The following is a 21,739-nucleotide window of genomic DNA, read 5'->3' as shown; positions in this document are numbered from 1 at the left end:
CTCGTAAGGGTCGTCAAAGAGGAACGAGACGAAGTCCTCGGGGGGCCCACTGGCCGACGTGTGGTTGGGGGACCCCATGGGCGCGAATAACGACAAACACGTCAGCAAAAACATTAAAATAATATCTAAGGTGAGCGGGCTTACCAATTGTTGACGAGACGGTTCGGCGAGACGACTGAAGACGGAGCTGCTTGAGTTTACCACACGGGCTACGCCCGGTGCCAAACTCGGGGGGCTAATGTTATCGGCCCGACGAGGTCCGACGGCTCGATCGACATTTCGGGCGGCCGAGCAGGCTCACTCGGCCATTGGCCGAGGGAAACCCTACTCCCAGCCCACACTCGGCCGGCCCATCAACTCACTCGGCCAATGGCCGAGTGAGCCTTCTCTCGGTCCAAGCCCATCACTCGGCCAATGGCCGAGTGAACTTCTCCATATGTTCACTCGGCCAATGGCCGGACGAGGCCCACCATACTCACTCGGCCCATGGCCGAATGAAGCCTCAGACGTCCCAGCGTGTTCGCCCGGCCAAGGGCCGAATGAAGTCTCCAGCCGGCCCACCATGCTCGCTCAGCCGATGGCCGGGTGAGGCCCCGGGCGGCCCAACACGCTCGCTCGGCCGAAGGCCGAATGAAGACCCCTGCCGGCCCAACAGCTCACTCGGCCAACAACCGAGTGAGTCTTCTCTCGGCCCAGACTCTTCGCTCGGCCATCACTCGGCCGATGGCCGAGTCAAGCTCACCCGGCGCCCATTCCTTCACTCGGCCATTGGCCGAGTGAATCTCCCTCGGCGACCATCATCTCACTCGGCCATCGGCCGGCCCAACCTCACTCGGCCGACGGCCGACTCAGCCTCACTCGGCCAAGGGACCCTCAACACGTCTCTTGGTCGCCTATAAATAGAGGAGTCCATTCTCTAATCTAGGTAATCCGAATTTGAGTACTGAAACGCTGCCGAACTCATAACTCGCTCGTTTCTCTCAACTCTCGACCCCTAAACACTAAACCCTCTATCAACCACCTCAATCCTACTAATGTTGAGCGTCGGAGAGGTAAACAGAGGCAACCCCTCTGTTTCCCCTTTGTAGTTCACACCTCTTCGCTTGTGTTTCAGGTGCTTGGACGAGATAGACATTACAGGCAGCTAAGGGACGACTTGAGATATCAAGTCCGACACGCTCGAGCCGGAGTGAGACCACTTGGTCCGGCCTTGGGTCTAACCATCTCCGGTTCCTAAATCGTTGTCCGAAAAACTGCGACAACAGCATAAAATTTCACATTTCGAGAACGTTTTCTTTCCTAAGCCTTTATTTCCCAATGTTTCCCCCCAAACTTTGACTATGCAACGTTTAGTCTCTAAAACCAATGTCACAGAACACCACGCCAAAAACTAATACAAATAAATAAATCAATCGCATAAATTAAACACTCTTTTTTTTTTGTAGCTTTTTCTTTTTTTTTTCTTTTTCTCTTTTTTTTTCTTTTTCTTTTTTTTTTCTTTTTTTTTATACAAAACGATAAACATAAAAACGAACAATCACCGGCGTGGTGTCTAATGAACCATAAAACACGTAGAGACTAGTCAAAAACATGTCACAAGATCGAAAGAATTCACTCAAGAGTCGCTAAGTTTACGGGGTTCTTTGTGGGATTTGAAACATTATTGGCTCGGCTTTTTCTGACTAAGTATCGAGAGAGGATTCATCGTTCGGCTTTTTCTGAAAGGGTAAGGGTGCTCAAGGGGATGTTACGGGTTGGCTTTTTGGCTTAGAGTGGCTAACAAAATGAAGGCCTATGTCATCTTTCCTAGGTTCGTGTCAGGTCATTTCGCCTCGAAGAGGGCTAGAGCGGTTCTTAGTGTTCGTGAGCTAAAAGACATTTAAAGATGTGATCGAACCTCTAAGGACTACTCAAACCCCGGGACGGACGTGTGTGCATAAATGGGAAAAATCAACCGAAATTGCGTTACTCAAACCACTAGTCAATCACAATGAAGCACAAAAAATTTTAAAATTGACTCGAACTCGGATTTCTTTGAAAATACATGGTATCATTGGCAAGTAACGAGAGAAAACACTTTAATACTATCACTTATAAGCAATCACCAAACAAAATTAAGAAAATAAAAATTAAATAATTAACACCCTAATCTAACAGAAACCCCACACAAAGTAGTTCATCCCCCCAAACTTAATCTCTACATTGTCCTCAATGTAGATCCATAAAAACACGGGAGACCGAGAACTTAACTCGCGGGGGTGGTAGAACTCCCCTACTCGTCGCCGCCGCGCTCGGGCGGTGGTGGATCTTCTTTCACGCGCTCTTTCTTCCTCTATGCCTCTTTGAACGGTTTCGGCCAACGTCCTCTCCATGGCTTGGATGGAGATTTCGGCTTTGCATCCATGCTCGCAGTTTTTGTTGATTTTTCTTCAGGAGGCGCACGTGGCGGAGGTGTGGGTGGTGGAGTAGCGACTTCGTACGTCTCGATGACGTAGATCTCTTCTTTTTCCTTCGTGCGCTTTCGGGTTTTACAGATCCCGAACGTCTCTTCCTCGTTCTTCCCGCGCGTCTTTAGTTCACCTTTTTGCATGTCTATGCACACACCGCAAGTGGCCAAGAAAGCTCTTCCAAAGAGAATGGGAATATCGGGATCCTCGTCCATGTTGATGACGTAGAAATCGGCCGGAAAAGTGAATTTTCCGACTTTCACGAGGAGGTCTTCCACGAAACCGCGTGGGTGCCTTACGGTCCGATCCGCCAGTTGGAGAGTGGTGCGCGTGGGTTTTAATTCACCCACCCCGAGTTTGGTGAAGACGGCCGACGGCATAAGGTTGATGCCCGAACCAAGATCGCACAACGCGTTCTCGATGAAGATGTCTCCGATGGTGCACGGCAATGTGAACTTCCCCGGATCTTCTAATTTTGGCGGGAGCTCTTGTTTTAGAAGCGCACTACACTCGGCGGAAAGTGCCACCGTGAGCCTTTGCGGGAACGGAAGTGGCGGCTCATGTGTATGGACCGGCGGTGCGGCTTAGGAGCTTTGGTGACCGGGGCAGCCTCTTTTTCTTCTTTCTTCGGGCTCTCGGTGGCTGCAACGTGTTGATGAGCAATGGCATTGCAGTGCTCCCTTGGATTCACTTCGGGGGCGCTTGGAAGCGTGCCTTGGGGTCGTGTGTGGATGGCGTTGGTGAGCTGCCCCACCTACGTCTCGAGATTTCGGATCTGCGTCGATTGGTTCGAGATGGCTGTCTTCGTTTCATGCATGAAGTCGGTGGTGGTATTCACAAAGGCAGTCGTCGACGTGGCCAGATTAGCTACGAGCTCCTCCAAATTAGTCTCGTTCTTATACGCCCGAAATGGAGGAGCTTGGTATGGCGGTGGTCGGGGCTGATTCTGTGGCGGTCGAGGTTGAGCTTGCGGTGCAGGTTGCATCGGCATGTTATTCTGGGGACCGCGCCATCCCTCATTCTGATAGTTGCTCATCGGGCCTTGATTGTAGGGTGGCCGATTGTTGATGAAGCTTGCTTGTTGGCCCTTGTTCCCTTGCGCGCACTCATCGCTAGAATGAGGGCCGGCACACCAGAAGCACGGCTCGGGAGTAGGGGCGTGGATAGCCTGAACGGTAGCTTGCTGCCCGTGGAGCGTTTTGGTGAGGTCGGCCACTTGGGCTGCGAGGGCTTTTATCATTTCCATCTCGGGCGTGACCGACTCGCGCTTCTGAATTCTTCGCTCGGAAGGACATTGGTCGTTGTTGTACGCGAGCTCCTCGAGAATGGCATGAGCTTCCTCCTCGGTCTTTTGGAAGAACGACCCTCCGGCGGCCGTATTGACTAGGGTGCGAGATGATGGAGAAAGGCCGCCGTAGAAGATTTGCACCATCATCCACCCTTGGATGCCATGATTGGGGCACTTTCTCTCAAGCTCTTTGAAGCGCCCCCAAGCTTCAAATAACGACTCACCATCGAACTGGGAGAACGAATGGATTTCGTTACTGTTGTCAATGGTGCCCACAAGAAGAGTAGTAGTGTCTATTTATGTACATTTGATGTCATATAGTCTTACGAAGACTCTTGCTTGTAATTGCTTATTCATTAATAAAAAGTTGAAACGTTCATTCAATCTTCCTTGTCTGAAGCTTTATGATAAAACCATAGTCTTTTAGTCCATAAACAAACTAAACAACTTACGAAGAGACAAATGTAGATTTGCATGAACAAACTCTTCGTAGTTTGCTTAAAACGATATATTCGCAATCTTAGGGTCAAAGGACTATTGACCTCAGTATGATTGTTAGAAGAATCTATGATGTCTGGTTATGAGGCATTGAGAGTTTGGGACTCTATAGTTCTTCTAGGTATCTTCCGAAGATACTGAATTGACCAGTGCACTTCTAGAGACAATATAAGAACAAACCATTTAACCTCTTATGTCTCGAAGTCACTATGTATGAATTGCATCATGCTTACCTTAATCCTGAAATGAGACATGCCATTTCACACCTTAGTATTCTCATTTGAGAAAGTCAAAGTTCGGACTCACTATGTGATTCCGAACAAGGCCTATTGGTGAAGTACTAAGTTGTGAGTCTGTCATGAGTAACTTTGTGAAGTTCTCATAGATATGGAATTCATGTACAAGATTGCTGAAATGCAATGTATGTCACCTCATGCTTTGTTCCTTGGAGTGTGAATAAATGAACTGGCCAGTGTCCAAATTGAGTCCTGACTCTTTTGGATGAAACAATGTGACTTGTTAGCTCCTCGTCAATACATTGTTTCTAACTTATTCACAAGCGACAAAGGAGTTGAGGAAATAACAGCTAGAAGGGTAAAATGGTAATTTAGTAAATCCCGACTAGCTGATGACATTCATGAAGGGTAAAACATAGATAATATTCAGTGGATCCGCTCATCATAATTAGGTCGAATTCTTGAGTAGAAAATAAATTCATTTGAACCGAGAGATTTTCAGTGTCAGCTCTTTAGTGGAGTCAGTTGGCATTAAGCTAAACTTGGAAAAGGTTTGTGAACTTTTGAGTCCAATTTTTTAGCTAAAGCTTTGTTCATTTGGGTCCATGAGGTCACTGTCACGAATCACATCGATAGGAATAGTTAAACTGGAAGCTAAGTCAAAACAAGAACGAAAATAGTGAAAAGGGTATTTTTGTCTTTTGAGACAAACGATGAAATGAATGTCAATAAATTTTTGACAAGGTCATTTTATGACATGTTTCACTCGGCCATGACTTGATCATTGGGCCTTGTGAATTAATTTCATTTCATAAGAATTTTATTGAAAATTCTTATTGGGCCTTTTTCATGTTGTCATGAACAAATGGAAAAGCTTCTAGAAGCCCATTCTAGAAGGACATAGGCGCCCAACATACCCAACCAAGAGAGAATATTTTGTGCATAAATGTATCAAGATACTTGCCAAAAGAAAAAGAGGAAACAAATTTGCATGAGGATGCTTTAGGGTAATCGGCCAAGTGAGAGACAAGGCAAGGCCTTGAACAAAATTGGAAACAAATCAAGGCTTCTAGAAGCCTTGAGTTGGCCGAGTGTCTCAAAGGGAAAAAAGAGGAAATTGCTCATGAATATGTGATATTCTATAGAAGAGGAAACTACCTTATTGAAGGTGAGACCTCTCCTATAAATAGGAGCCTCATTTCCTCACATTTCATTCATCCAAGTTTAAGAGATTTGAGAGACTCTCTCTCTAGAACTTGGCCGAAAATCCTCTCTCTCTCTCTCTAGTTTATTTTCGATTATTTCTTGTCTTGGCACCTAGGTCCTCACTCGACCTAGTGTTTAGCTCTGCGACTTCGAGACTCGTTCTCAAGTCGTAGTGTTTAAAAGTGCCCACTCACTGATTCCTTCTTTTCGAGTGATTTAGTGATAGAAACTTTCGTGGTTGCTCGAGGTGCCGAGGAAAGAAAGAGAGACGTGCTGCGACGGGAGACGAGCGTTGCAAACTTTCCACAAGCTTCTTCAAAGTTCAAGCTTCAAGAAAGGTTAGTAAACTTCTAGCTCATATTGGTTTTTAATTACATGTACTTGCACTTGTCTAGGTTAGTAAAAACTGTTTTACTTGTAAAAGAAAATTTTTAAAATTCCGCCGCTTACCGAAGCGTTAATTATTTTCTCAAACCCTAGATCGATTCCAACAGTTACGCCTCTTATGCATCTTCTCGAATGGGAAGAACTTCGAGATGAATTTTACGCGCAAGTCCGCCCACGAGGTGATGGAGCCCGGCGGGAGGGAGTTGAGCCACGTCTTGGCTCGGTCCCGCAGTGAGAACGGGAAGAGGCGGAGGCGGATGGCTTCGTCGGACACGTTGTGGAGCTTGAACGTGTTTGCAATTTCGACGAAGTTTGTCAGATGGTCTTGCGGGTCTTCGGCAGGTGATCCAGCGAATTGATTCGCTTGGACCATATGTATTATGCCGGTCTTGATCTCAAAATTCTGATTACCCGCAAGAACCGGCAGAACAATGGCCGATTGTGTGGCATCGGTCGGTGGTAGCCCGTATTGGAATAGGGTCTTGGGCTCCTCGGCATTGTTCCTGTTTTCTTCCATTGCTCGTTCCTTTGATTCTTTTCGATTTTTCCTGCAAAATTTTTCGATCTCGGAGTTTATTGGAGCGAGAGCAGATGACCCGTCTTTTCGCATACACCTTCAAAAGCAAGAAAGTGACACGAAAAGTTAGAAAACAAAAATACAGAAATTAAATAGCAAGAGCAAGTAATTTCAATCGCTATTGTAAACTAGTCCCCGGCAACGGTGCCAAAAACTTGTTGCGATATTTCTCGCGCACGCAAGCGTACGTGTGTCGCCCAAGTGATAGTGTTACGTAAGTAACGGATATCGATCCCACAGAGACTAGTTACTCTAGCGATTTTCTAAACTTGATGCTAATTAATTCCAAGTAAAATTGAGAAGATGGTTGTAACAAAAGAAATAATAAAACTAAAGCAGAAAGTTAAATACGAGTTTTGCAAGAAGAGAAGGTAGGGGTCGCGATTTCACCGGAACTAACTAGGTTGGGGGTTTCGGGTTTGAACAGCAAAATCTACTCCTATGGATGCTAATCTCACTCTATCAAAATTATTCACTAGCCTCTCTCGAGTGTTCTAGCAAACCCATGCAATTGACGGATTATTATCCTCTCGGCATCTAATCCTATTAAAATAATCACACGCAATGAAACAAGAGTTCAACCGATTACACAAATTTCCTAGAGTTTAAAACCTAGGATCAACTATGAAGACATGAACAAAAGCACGATTATTTACTCTCTCTCGAGTAGCTAAACAATCCTAGATAACAGATCTAATGGTGATCAAGCATAAGAACGCATAATGAACGATTCATATCAAGCAATCCATAATAATGAAGCAAACAATAATTATCTAACCCTAATGAACCCCCTAACCCTTATCAATCCCGGCTACATCGCAACCCCATAAGAAACTTAGCCTCTAATGGAATTCATATTCAACGCTAAACACAAAAGAATAATTAAAAGCACTAAAATAAATATTGAAACCAAAACAGAATTCATATTAAATAAAATTGATGTTCAACAATAATTTAAAGCAATAAAATAAATAAAAGGAAGGGAAGATAGAAGAACGAATGAATTCGGAGAAGGAGAACTCGTCGGGTTGTCAATTCCGTTGAAGAACGCCGTTTCCTCTTTCAAAAGCTCTCAAGAACAACCAAACAACAAAAATAGAAACTAAAACAAAAGGGAAGCTTGTGTTTTCAGAGCTTAGAGTTACATATATAGGTCAAGGGGTGATTTTCGGAGCATATTGGGCCTTTGGAATGGGTTGATTCGCTCAAAAACATCAAAAACGGAAAGTAAGTCCGTCAAAACCCGAAGAAGGGCGCGGCGCGCGGCTCCAAATTTCAGCTATGCGCGGAGCGCGCGTAAGACTCTGTGATTTTCATGTTTGCGTTTCCCGGTATGCGCGGCGAGCTACTGCCGAGGCGCGGTGCGCGGTCTTCGAATTTTGCCATCGCGCGGCGCGCGGGTGTGGGTGCGCGGCACGCGAGTTCGCCAATTTTTTGCTTGCGCTTTTTGACTCTATTTCGACCGTTTTATCTCCAAATCCCGTCCTTTTTCCACGAAATTGATTGTAGACGCTCTATTGCTCATCTAAACCTGAAATTACTCAAAAACCTACTAAAAACCATTAAATTAATTGAGGACTCGTCGGTTTTTGGTTCGGGAAATAGGAGTTTTACGCGTGATTAACGCACCTATCAACGATTACTGTCTCATTTAGTTGCCCTAACCCTGCCTCGTTGTGCAAAACATTGAGGCAAAGGTGAACCGATTTATCACCCACGATAGGCCAAAATCGTTGGAAAACATGGCAGGGAGACCATCTTTCCCTGAGGCTCTATGAGGCGCAGCTCCCGACGGACTTCATCGCTAGAAAAGGGCTTGAGCAATTTTGCATTCATTTATTTTGTCACCGTCGGTCGAATCCCCTCAAGCTTTGTCTCAATTGACTCCCTCATAGGCCTAGCAGATTTGAATAATATCAGTGAAACACTCTACTATGACTCCGCTGATTTGGTCGTTACTTTCCCCCTACATGTTCTTGAATCTTGAAGGCCTCTTATCACGTTCTTTTTTCGTCTCTGCGAGGCTTTACGATGAAAAAATTGCGTGTTTTGATCCCCATTTTTCAGCCAATCCACTCGACTCTGTTGCCACCAATAGATCTCCTCCTTATCAAGAAGAGCCTCTAATTTTCTCTCTTCACGTCTCACTGACTCCACGTGGCCTAGCATCAGATTCATGTTAACCATTTCCACCAAAGCCTGCTGAGACTCAATCATCTCCCTCATCTCCTTGAATTTGTCTCGGCCCCATTTACTCGGCGAAAATCGAACCTGATCAATCGACTCCTGGAAAAATGTCAAATCAGCTCCCGCCTTCGACCAAGCTTCCGAAACTACTTGCTCACAGTCCTCTTCTAAACATCATGCTTCAAAAAAAAAAAAAAAAAAAAAAAAAAAAAAAAAAAAAAGAGAGGTATCTTTTTGTTAATTCTCATCCCGTCACTACGTTCTCCCTCCGTCATGAGAAGGAGAGGTCGGTGATCGGAACCTCTGAACTCCAGATGTCGTACCACTCCTCTTGGGAAAAGCTCATGACAATCCTCATTAGCCAAGCAGCGATCAAGGTTCTCAAGGATTTATTATTCCCAGTCAGCCGTCTCCAAGTAAATCGATCACCAACGTACTTAACCTCCTCAAGACCATTTACTCTAATCTTCATCTGGAAAGCTAAATTCTGACTCGGTGGTCTCGGTTGACCTCCCGATTTTTCTGACAAACATCTAATTTCATTCAAATCTCCCCCACATAACCAGGGGTCAATCCAAAGTTGGCTGACCCAGGCAATTAGATCCCATCCACATCCACATCCAGTCAATCCCGTACATACCGAAAAACGCCACCTTTTCCCCGAACCTTCTACCACATCCACATCCATGTAGAACCGGAAAAAGATCCCACTCTGACATCAACTGAATCTCGCCATAGCATAGCAAGACCTCCACTCATACCAACCCCGCCCACCGCAGAACAACTTTCGAAACCAACCTTGATTCTCATGTTTTCTAGTTGAGCCCTCGTCAAGTTCGTCTCAGACAAAAAAAATAATTTCTTGGGAATAATTCTGAATATGAGAGTAAAGCCCTCTCACTGTCCAAGGATTCCCACACCCCTAGACATTCCAGAGAAGACAATTCATTACTATCGGTAGCCTTGATCCGCAGGGCTCGCCGCTTCATCAAGATGTGCAAAGGACGAAGCCAAAGACACAGAAACAAATCCATATTATGAAGAAATTATAACCTCCCATTTTCCCTTTAACCGAACAGAAGACCTCGTATCTCTTCCATTCCCCTGAAATTTCGCCGAGTCTCCGCATTTTTTTGGGGGTTTTCGTGAGAGCTTCTTTCCTCGTCCAAATTGCCCTGTCGCCAGAGAATGCAAAATAGCCGCTCCATAGGAAGCTCTGCGTTTCTTATTGTTGTTTTTCAATTTTCACTTGGCCAAAAATCGGAACATTTACTAAGACCAACTCCGCCCGAACGCCATTCCCACTATATAGCGGGGTGGAGTCCACCCTATTTCCATTTCCCGCGCCATTTTGGCGTGGGTTCTTAATTGCTTTTGGTGTCGCGCCAAATATGTCGCGACACTATTAACTGCACTAAAAAAAAAATTAGTCCATGTAAAATTTATAATATATTTATTTACACTGATTTATAAAATTATATCATATTTATCCTTAAATTATTCATATTTACATTTAAATTTATTTTCAAATACAACATTGAAATTTGGAGTTTTGGACAAACTAAAATGACATTAATATTAATACCGAAACGAAATAACATTACAACGACATCGAAATGCAAAAAAAAAATAATTAAAAAAAACACAATACAACAAAATAAAATTACAATACATTAAACTAATACTCGGGAAGATTAGCATCGGATCCTCCAAAACCTGTGAAATATTGAGAATATGAATCGGAATTAGGAAGTGGTGCTTGAGATTGTTGTTGTTCGGCTCTCACTAGTACAAAATATAGCATCAGGTGCGACTTTTTTCGCACCTGAAAGTGCAAAAGTCCACCTAAAAGTACTTTCAGGTGCGACTTTAGATGCGACAAAGTCGCACCCGAAAGTCCGCACCTGATAATCCTCTTGATTATCAGGTGCGAAAAGTCGCACCTGATAGTATAAGACTTTCAGGTGCGACTTTTCGCACCTGATGCTCTTTATCTTTTTTAAAAAAATTTAATATGCTGATTATATATTACAATATATAATCAGCATATTAAAACTAAAATTTGAAGAACCATATCGGGTTCCATATAGGGAGTTATTCTATGATTTAAAAACTAAAATTTAAAAGTTATATCCAAGTCTATTAACATAAATATGAATAATACAAATGTTCATATTTATTAGATTTAAAGATTTTAACTATTAAATTATCCAATAAATTACTTGCAAAAAAAAAGGAAAAAAAATATTCATTCATTCTTCAGGGAAATTTAAACTTAAACTAATCATACAAATAACCTAAACTTAATTTTAACCTAATCTAATTAACATTTACAATTATTAACATATATTAACTTACATATTTCACATTAATTAACTAACCTAACATATTAACTAACATATTATATATACACTAACCTAACTAACTAATATATACACTAATATATATTTATACACTAATATATATTTATCAACCTAACTAACCTAGCTAACTAACTAATATATGATTATATAAAAAAAAAACTAATATATACACTAACCTAGGACGGCCGGCCGGGGACTCGGGGACAGCGGCTCGGTGGCTGGGACTCGGAGGCAGCGGGGCCGGGGCTGAGCGGCTGAGCGCACGGCGAGGTCCGAATCGAGGCCAAAACCTTCAAGGTTCGTGCCGTCCCGCTGCCGAAACAGCAGCATCCTCGTAGCCCCCGTACAGCGCATACTAGCGCCTCATTCTCGACGAATCAAAGCTTACCAACCCTTGCGGCGTGGACAGCCATTCAGCCATCCCATCGCAGACTCGGCACCTCGGCCTCAACAAAACAACATGCACACCAAGAGACACTCACACACACACGTTAATTTCTCATAACCCACTTCATCCAAATAAATTTCTAGAAATTAGACAAGCGATTCTCATATTCACGTCCCAAAACCGATTCAAATCGAACAAGGCCACTCCTATAATTTCAACATCACAAACAGTCAAAATGAATCACATAGCCAAAACAAGTGTCACGGCCAATGAATCACAGCAAAATCACAAACTCATTTCAGCCAAGTCAAAAGAATTCCCGACAGCCTGACCCACTAGCGCTTAAGCCATCATAACTCGAACTACAAAACTTGAAATCGATTGATTCTAGCGGAAAATGAAAGTAGACTCATGTAGCTTTCTAACGAGATATTACAAGCATATATACGACAAGAATAGCTATCTCAAAAACAGCCCGTAATTCACTGTTACAATTCTGGAAATCTCGTTTTACTGCTGCGAAACACAAACTTTGGAAATTCATAACTCATTCAATACTCCATGGATTTACATGTTCTTGGTCATTTTAGAAAGCTCATACAGTCTACTATCCATGAAAAATATCCAAAAAAATTATCTCAGACCATATCGGACTGTCTACATCCGTTTACAGAGGCTCTTCAAACAGTTTATCAAATCAAACGAAAATTCGAGAAATCATCACAACTCATCATTAATCCAAGTACAACCACCAAGAATTCGAGTCCAATCACATAAAAAACACATCAAAACAGCTCGGAGAAGGAAAGCCCCAATTCAAAAATAAGAACCCTAATTTTCGGATTCAAAATTTGGGAAAAAAATCAATTCCTCACCTTGAATTGAAGATGGTAATACGAGCTTAAATCCTTCTCCTTCGACCTTGTACCACTCCGAGAAGCTTCAAGGACAGCAAAACCGAGAGAGAGAAAAAGAAAGAGATTCAAACCCTTGATCTTCATGTATGGGTTTTGAAGATGAAGAGCAAAGAAGTAGACAAGATGGAGAAGATGACGAACGTACACTTACCTCGAAACCAAGATCCGGTCTTCATTTCTTCTTCCCCGAGCTCTCTCTCTCTCTCTCTCTCTCTCTCTCTCTCTCTCTCTCTCTCTCTCTCTCTCTTTCACTTCTAATCTCCCTCTACCTCTCTCTTCTGCGTTTTTTTTTTAAACCGAGAGAGATGAGTTGTTGTTTTTAAAACTGAATGAAAAAATGAGGGGGAGAATTGGCCCGGTTAAAATTTTGAACAATCAGGTGCGACTTTGTCGCACCGGATAGTAATTTTAAACTATCAGATGCGACTAGTCGCACCTGATACTCAAAAGCAAAAAAAAAAATTAGCGAAATTTTTTATACTTCGGGTTGACAATCTGGTGCGACTAGTCGCACCCGAAAGTCATTTAGATGCGACTTTTAGGTGCGACTAGTCGCACCTGATAGTCATGCGCATCAAAAAACCAAATTTGTTGTAAAACTTTGACTTGTTCAGCTTCGCAAAATGCACAAACATGAGGATCTGATACTCTATTTAAATTCATTTTCATTATTTTATTTTCTTCTCTGATTGTTTCCAAATTATTAGCCTTATCTATACGGGTTGGAAAATATACGGGTCGTAGCGAAAAACTTACCATTATTTTAGAAGTTGTTGCTGATTATGATCTTTGGATATGACACGCTTATTTTGGCATGCCGGGAAGCAACAATGACATCAATGTGTTAGAGTCTTCTCACCTATTTTTCAATCTCACTTAAGGTATTGCTCATCCCGCTCATTATGTCATACAGGGAAATGAGTATAATATGGGTTATTATTTGGATGATAATATATATCCAAAATGGTCTACTATTGTTCAAACTATTCGAGAACCACGTGGCCGAAATAAAAAACAGTATTTTGCAATGAGGCAAGAATCCTGTAGAAAAGAAGTAGAACATGCATTTGGAGTTCTCCAAGAACGGTTTGCAATTGTGGTGGGACCATCAAGATTTTGGAAAAAAGATGTCTTAAAAGATATAATGATTACGTGAATAATTATTCATAACATGATAATAGAGGATGAGCGAGATCTTAGCGTGCTCATTGAAGTTAACAGAGAAACGCCACCATTGGGGGTTGAATTAGAGGAGAATGATGATACATGATTTGAAGAGTTTTTCACTCGCTACAAAAAAATAAGAGACAGAGATGCACATATCGCGCTTCGAAATGCATTGATCAACCATTTGTGGGAGGGAAATCCTAATTCGGATGTGTAGTTGTACTTTTTTATTTCATTTTATGTTATTTGTTTTGTATTGTATTTTTGTTTTAATAAATATTAAGTTTAGTTTGTATTAATTTGTATTTTGAATTATTTTATTGACTAATATTTTATTATTAAATAATGAATAAGTGGTATAATTAAAAGATATTAAATAAATATAAGGGTATAGAAATAAATAAGAGAAAGTTGAATGTAAAATTAATATTTCAATTTGATGTAAAAAAAATAGAGTTCGGTTGGAGATGATGTAGTGTTTGATGTGACATGTACTGCAAAATAGAGTAGAAAATTGTGTAATTAGGTGGAGTTGATCTAACCCCACTTCTGGATTGACCCATTCATTACTGATATGGGCCTTTTGAAAAGAGTCGAAGCCCACTTCAGTAGTTTTCTCCAAATTTGATTCAGCATGTGGGCCTTGAGAGACTTAGGTTTCAAAATTAAAACTCACGTCCCCCTCACGCGCCTCATTTATAATCACCTTTGGCTCTAGGCGATCGATCATATTCATTCATGTAATTAGACATACGGCTCCTCTATAACATAGATAATAAAGAGAACTTCATCTCCCACTTTCATCCTGAGACCACCACGTGGCGGCCTTAATTTTTTTTCCCAGAATAATTTTTATTCAGAATAATATCAAATTAGTAAAAAAAATTATCATGAGGTAAATAAGTACTTTAATTGCTCTTTTTTAGTGTTTTAACATAATTTTTTAGTTTTTTTTTATCTTTTTTATTTTTCATATTCTCAGATGGGTATTTTCTTCGACTAATTATAAATTTTTACTAAATATTAATATGTTGACAAAAATTAAGAAAACAAATTTGGTCGAACAATTTTTAAAAAGTAAAATTTTTAAAAAAATAGAAAACAAAAATTAATAAAAAATAATAATTAAAAGAAAGATAAACCGAAAAATTGTTCACTCAAGACGCGTATCTTCAAATAGAACTTTATTTTCTTCGATATCTCTCTGTACTTTTTTTTTCTCTTGAACTTTTAATCACTTTTTTATGACTTCGAATATTGTAAAATCAATTATATTATAAAGATATGAATAGGAGACCAATTTTTTTTGTGGATTTTGAATATTGTAAATTCAATTATATTAAGAAGGTATATGTAGGAGAACAAAATACCATATTAACATTATAGAAAACCGTTGATATCTCAATATTTTACCATTACAAATTTTAACGTTATAAAACCAAATTCTTAACGATTTCAACGTTAAATGCATGCATAGCCCTAAGAAACTGAATGAGCCTTATTTCCCCTATTTGTATTTATATTTGGCATTTTATCCACATTTTTTAGAGCAATTTATCCAAATTTCTATAACATAGATAATAAAGAGAACTTTTCTCTCACTTTCATCCAAAGGCCGCCACGTGGCTTCACCAGGCGGCGACCCGTGACGGCTTTTAATTTTTTTTTTCTTTCCTTTTTCTCCCTCTCTTCACGCTCTTTCTCACTCGCTTTTTTTATTTCTCTCTCTCTCATTTGTCTTCTCTCTAGTTATCAAATAATCATCAATGCTCGAGTATATATATTAGCCGATTCAAGTGCTTATTGGCTTAAAAAAATAATAATAATAATAATAAAACAAAAACTCGTTATAATCCAACATGACAATAATCATTTACATGTAGAATCAATAAATAAATCAGTACAATCCCATGTAACAACATCAAGAGAGTGCTCTTCTAAAGAGTCCACTAGATCAAAAGAGCTTATTGGATTTATGAAATCCTCAGCCCTGGAAAACCAAATAGAGCTATCATACTCATGATTACAATTATCATTGCCGCTACTATTATTATTAGGGCTGTACAAAACCGAACCGAAATTCGGATAAAACCGATATCCAAACCGAACCGAAACCGAAATTTGGAGCCACGTCAGCTAACCAAAAATCGGATTCGGATAACCGATCCGGTTAACAAAACTGGACCGGATATCGGATTCGATTTTGAGAAAATCTGGATATCGGTTATTTAACCGATTTTTTAATTAAAAATAAATATATATTAAAAAAAAGACTTGATCCTGTTGTATTGCGAGAATACATGGATGAAGTGGAAGCACTAAATGATTCTAAGCAAGTTGTTTCGGGTAAGATAATTAATTTGATATTTTATTTGACATATTCATTTGTTGTTTGTTTATTAAAACAAATTTATTTTAAATTTATGTCATTATTATTAACATATGATGGTCAAGTTGTCATAGAAGAACAAACAATTCTCATATATCAACTCCTACTGCTACTACAACTTGATTATGTGGTCTATAAAGGTAACATACAAATTCAATTGTATATGGTTTATTATGGTCATTAGGGTTGTAATTTTAATTTTTATATTATGATATTTACATTTGCATGTAGTTGGAGACGAGTATCCTTTTGAATTTTAATTTTTTTACTCAGTTTTAAATTATGTATTGTCATTTTGGAGCTTTATAAGAGTCATTTGTACTCGTTTTTTGAATTTTTACAAACCGGATTTGGAGTTAAGAAACTGGATATTCATTTTATAAAAATGGATATGGAATTTTACAAATTGGATTATCGAATTTTAAAAATTGGATACTGGACTGGATACTGGATTTAAGAAACCAGATAACCGAATTTCAGTTTTAGACTAAATTGGATCGGATACTGGACCGAATTATTAAAAACCGAAAATTCGGATTCGGATACTAAAAATGTCAAAAACCGAACCGAATCGATCCAGTTTCACCCCTAATTATTATTATTATTATAAAAAAATTTGTTCTCACTCGTAATCAAATCCCTTGGCGCACTTACTTGAGAGCTCGTGATCACTTGATGATCAGCTTCACCAACATTACTTGTGTTTGGCAACTCGGATAAGCCAATGGAACAATAATCCATCTCTACTATTGCCTCTGAATTTATGACTCCCGTGATATTGTTATTATTACTATTACTCTTTTTCATTCCGGGTCTCTTGCTCAAATGAGTGTTCCAATGATTCTTCACTTGATTATCGGTTCTACCCGGAACCCGACCCGCTATTAAGGACCATCTGGAAATTATATGTTTATATATGTAATATTATTAATCCATTCATAATTAAGACTATTTTTTATTAATAAAAAAAATTATAAATTTAATTTTTGGCCCCTTTTAAAAAGTTATTAATAATGTTTAGCCTAAGAAATCATTCTTGACAGTTGGCCCCCTCAATTTGGTTGTTATAAGGTTTTAACGTTAGTAACATAACAGATGATTAACAGAATATTTTTTTTTCAAGGGGTGTGAATTTGTCAGTGATACAAGTGATGAGCATGGAGTAATTGCTATAAATATAATTTAATTCAACCGTATGAAGGACACACAGACACGCATATAGAGTTAGAGATAGAGAGAGTTCACACACGGATTTTTCTTGGCATAAAAAATCTTAGAAAAATAAAATTTTGGCACTCGTGATTTTTTATTTTAACTTCCATCCATTCTTTTATGGGATTTCAAATGTGGGACCATGTTACCTTATTTTCTTAAGATAAAATGATAAGTTCTTGTAAATCTAGTATTTCTGCTCTTTTTCTGGTCTATTGATATTTCTCGTATTTTTTTCGCAATTCGATTGAAATCGACATAATTCTTTTATTATTATTATTATTATTATAATAGAAATTCCACATATTTATAAAAAAATCACAGGTACTTACTATTTTACTTTACTCCAAAAAACCGAAAGTTACATGGGTTGCAAACTTGAGCTGTCGTCCAAATATTGACCAAAATTTGGACATGATCCGTAAAATTCCGTATTCAGGTCACAAAAAGATCCTTCTAATTATCACTTTGGATGAAGTATATAAGCAAGTATAAACTACTAACTAGTTATTAACTTATTATTTTTACATAACTAATCCCATTATTATTATTAGACAACACTAACACTAGAAGTGGTGTATCGTTTATAACCGTGTCGCTTCTAAACTTTAAAAGCGACATTAAGGTTTTTTTTTTTTTTTTGAAAACACGACATTAAGGTTTTTAGAAGCAGCTTTCCTCGCTTTTAATAAAGGCCCATTAGCAGGTTTATTGATAGAGATCAATCAGTTATTTCCGGATGCGTTAATATTCCTCTTTTTCATCATAGTAAGTGAGACGTGAAATGGGTGAATAAAATCAGAGCTATAATAAAAAAAAAAAAAAAAATCTTTGACTAATGCTTTTTAATTTTTTATAATAAATAAATAAAAGCGTATTCACCCTAGTCAAATTACAAACTCGGGGTTTCGAGACCAAAAAGAAATTTTAATAGTGTGATAAATAAAAAGCAATACTTATAAGAATAATACCATACGAGAATTCAATGAAAAAGTAAATACTGTATCTCATAGTGTTTCTAGAGGGAATGATTTGAAAAGGTATCTCATATATATAACAATTTGACATGTTTGTTGTTAGAAAAACATAGTGACCTGTTTCCAAGAAGGTTATGGAGTCGAATAATGAGGTCATCCTCTTCATCGGTGAAATCGCCGCGCTTCACAGCGGGGCTCAGGTAATTCATCCACCTTAGTCTACAACTTTTTCCACACCTCTTCAACCCTAATTAATCAATATTTAAAAATCATCAAATAATAAAATCCTCATCACACTATGTATGCCTTACACTCGTTCATGAGTGCACATATATGCATGCAGTGTAAATATATGCATATGTGTATATATATTGAACACTGATGATCATATACTGATACCAGTTTCTCTAGCAACGCGATTCCATTTTCCTTTTCCATGCACCCTTATGTACTCAATCAGAGCCTTATCCTCCTCGGCTATCCACAGCCCTTTTCTATACTCACGATCAGCTTTCATTGAGAGAGAGAGAGAGATTGGAACAAATATGCATAGGAGGTATTAGTATAAATAATAGAGGAAATGGCGGCAAAAGTTCCTAAAGTTTTCATAAACAGTTAAGTTGGTCTCTAATCTTTTTTTTTACGGCAAAAGTCCTTAATATTTAGTTTTCCTAATTCCGTAGATCCCTAACCTCAATATGCCATTAAGATGTAATGATGTTAGCCAAAAAGTGTTAGTTTTGTCTGAAAACACATATTAAATCAGAAATAAAACAATTAAATGAAAAAAAAACAAAAAAAAAAAAGATTTGGAGAAGAAGCCGAGGGCGATCTCGAGCCTCATGCAGAAGAATCCCGACGCGAAGACCATCGAGGGCGATCTCGAGGAGGCTCTCTTGCACTCCGGCGCCGTCCCCGATCCCCAAACTACGAGTCTTAAAAAATGGTGGCGCTGATGGTGGCGTCGAGCGCCGACCCGGCGTCGATCAACCCGGCCACGGCCTTGCTTTCCATGCCAGGATGGGACCAACTTCCATGGCCTCCGGAGGAGGAACAGGCCATGAAAGCTTTCCGCAACGGCGACGCCTGGCTTCTGATCCACGGTGGTTGTATCATCAAAGAATACGATCTCGACCGCCGCTGGGAAGCCGCCACCGGAGAAGAGGTCGGCGAGATCATCTTCTTCAGCCACCACACCGCTATCTCGAACCGCCCAGCTCTCACTGTTCACCTAATCGGTACCCCCTAATTTTTCATTCTTCAATTGTTTCGAACTTCTTGGCATAATCAATCGATGACTAAGCATATGGCTAGGGATGGGGTTTAGAGATATACGGAAAGAAAAAAACTAGAGTTACAGGAAGAAATCAACTCTAGTACTGATCTTTGAACTAGAGTTACAGGAAGATCGCCTTCGGCTTCTTCTCCAAATCCTTTCTTTTTTTTTGTTTTTTTTTCATTTAATTGTTTTATTTCTGATTTAATATATGTTTTCAGAAAAAACTAACGCTTTTTGGCTAACATCGTTACATATTAACGGCATATTGAGGTTAGGGATCTACAGAATTAGGAAAACTAAACATTAAGGACTTTTGCCGTAAAAAAAAAATTAGGGACCAACTTAGCTGTTTCTGAAAACTTTAGGGACTTTTACCGTCATTTCCTCATAAATAGTACTACTGTAAAGTGTAAAAATTTGTAGGTATTGGAGTAGTAGTGATTAGCAATGTTTTCTTTTTATATATTAATTACCAAGTTCACTAGAAAGGCTTCTAGACTCTTTACTCACTTTCTTGGATTCGTAAAAGCGCGCATGCGCGCACACACACACATATGAAAAATTATTCGAACTAATCCACCTGAAACGTAGAAATTGTAATCTAGCCAACGTTTCGTCCAAATTTTCACTCTAGCCAAAAATGATGACGTGTCTTAATTATGTAAGATGTTAATTACTATAATATCCTCTACTAGAATTTGGCTTAAAAAACATGTAGCCCACGTTTGATCATTCAAAATTTTCGAAGTTAATACACGTGTATATATTTCGAATTTTAAAATAATTCTATATTTGGCAAAGTTGATTATTGAGCGTTTATTTCTTTAATGAACATTATAGCCGTATAAGCAAATACAGTGTAAATGTTTGTAAATTTTTGTTAATCTCCGCTGCTTTGTTAATTTCTGTTAATTATGGTAAATTTACATATGTGCAGGTAGAGCCGATTTCTTTCATTTCCTTTAATACGCATTTAATACGGTCTTTGTGTTTAACAAATTTATTTTCAAATTTTGAACGGGTCATGAGTAATTACGTGTATTCATTATCATGTTTGACTTATTCAATCAAAAAATATTTTATTTCCCTTTTAATTACATCACCGAATCTCCTATTATGAATTAAAAAATATGAAATTAAATTGTTGTATACAATATAAATCGGTCAAACGTGGGTTAGTGCTTTAATCACGTAAGTATAAGAAAAATGGTAAATTAGATATTTTATAGCCGTAAATTTCAGTAAATGGCTAGATTGCAAAATTTACCAAATGTGGGCTAGATTGATTCTTATATATATAAGTACTATTCAAAAAAGTCACTATTCAAAAATCACTATTCACTGATTACTCAGAGTCTTTGAAGTTGAAAGATTGATTCTCTCGGAGAATTTTGTAAGTTTTCTACTCATATTATTTTAGGTTTTGTTTTATGTTGAGAAGTTGTGTTGGTAAGCCATAATTGTGTTGGTCAGCCGTTTGTAGCCAAGATAGGCGTTTAGGTGGTCCCACAGGTGTTCCCTCATCCCTCTCAAATAAACCAAAATCCTTTAAACAATATGAATAGAATCCTCAAAATCTTCGAGTCCACCAATCCTTCTACTTCAAATGACTTTGCAGAACCCAATGAAGAAGATACCAATAGTACAGAAATAAATATAGCTGAAATAGAAAATCATTTACATAATTGGAGCATCCCTAAACAGATATTAAGACTATTTATCAAATTGGAATTTTCAACTTTAGACAAGATTATTCAATCAAGCAAACAGAGCATACTATTGCTTTGAATCATGAGCATGAAACATTGCATTTATTATCTCATTCTGCTTTAAATAATCATAAAAAGACTTACAAATATTTGCATGTAGGTATGGTTCAAGTTTCTATCAAACCATTATTTAGAATAGGTCTAGATATTCCAGTATTTATGTGTTTACGAGATGCACGGCATCTAAATTTTAATAATTCTCTTTTAGCTATGATGGAATCAAATCTTGCTAATGGACCAGTTTATTTTAATTGTTATCCAAACTTTTCTATTTCTCTATTTGATTCAAATATTCTTGATACTCTGACTCTAAATATTAAATAAAAAAAACATGAACTTTGCTGCTAATTCCAGATCTATAGCTGTCATTTATCGAGTTTATTACAAAGTTATGACTACTACTCTTAATCCAAGATCCAAACATAGTTTAAGAAACCATAATTTTTGAAGCC

At 38.8% G+C, this 21,739-nt stretch overlaps 1 protein-coding gene, 1 long non-coding RNA gene and 1 other non-coding gene across 3 annotated transcripts; 1 reads left to right on the top strand and 2 right to left on the bottom strand.

Moving 5' to 3' along the window:
- Positions 1–3,892: 3,892 nt before the first annotated feature.
- LOC149383636 (small nucleolar RNA R71) lies at positions 3,893–3,998 on the top strand. The gene has a single exon (XR_016301942.1). It is a non-coding gene; the product is annotated as a small nucleolar RNA R71 (small nucleolar RNA).
- Positions 3,999–10,513: 6,515 nt separating this feature from the next.
- Positions 10,514–12,668, bottom strand: LOC149383635 (uncharacterized). Its single transcript, XR_016301888.1, has 3 exons — positions 12,646–12,668; positions 11,366–12,517; positions 10,514–10,542 (listed from the first exon to the last, which is right to left on the bottom strand). It is a non-coding gene; the product is annotated as an uncharacterized LOC149383635 (long non-coding RNA).
- A 2,977-nt stretch (positions 12,669–15,645) lies between these two features.
- On the bottom strand, positions 15,646–18,756 carry LOC149383634 (transcription factor WER-like). Its single transcript, XM_089627861.1, has 4 exons — positions 18,639–18,756; positions 18,357–18,486; positions 16,705–16,945; positions 15,646–15,651 (listed from the first exon to the last, which is right to left on the bottom strand). The coding sequence occupies exons 1-4, from the start codon at positions 18,754–18,756 to the stop codon at positions 15,646–15,648; spliced, it is 495 nt and encodes a 164-aa protein (XP_089483987.1).
- Between the last annotated feature and the right edge of the window lie 2,983 nt (positions 18,757–21,739).

This window comes from Urtica dioica, chromosome 10, assembly GCF_054948205.1.
Source record: "Urtica dioica subsp. dioica isolate 48M chromosome 10, U.dioica_male_clone48M_v1_H2, whole genome shotgun sequence".
Classification (NCBI taxonomy): domain Eukaryota; kingdom Viridiplantae; phylum Streptophyta; class Magnoliopsida; order Rosales; family Urticaceae; genus Urtica; species Urtica dioica.
This window is presented reverse-complemented; position numbering and strand designations above follow the sequence as displayed.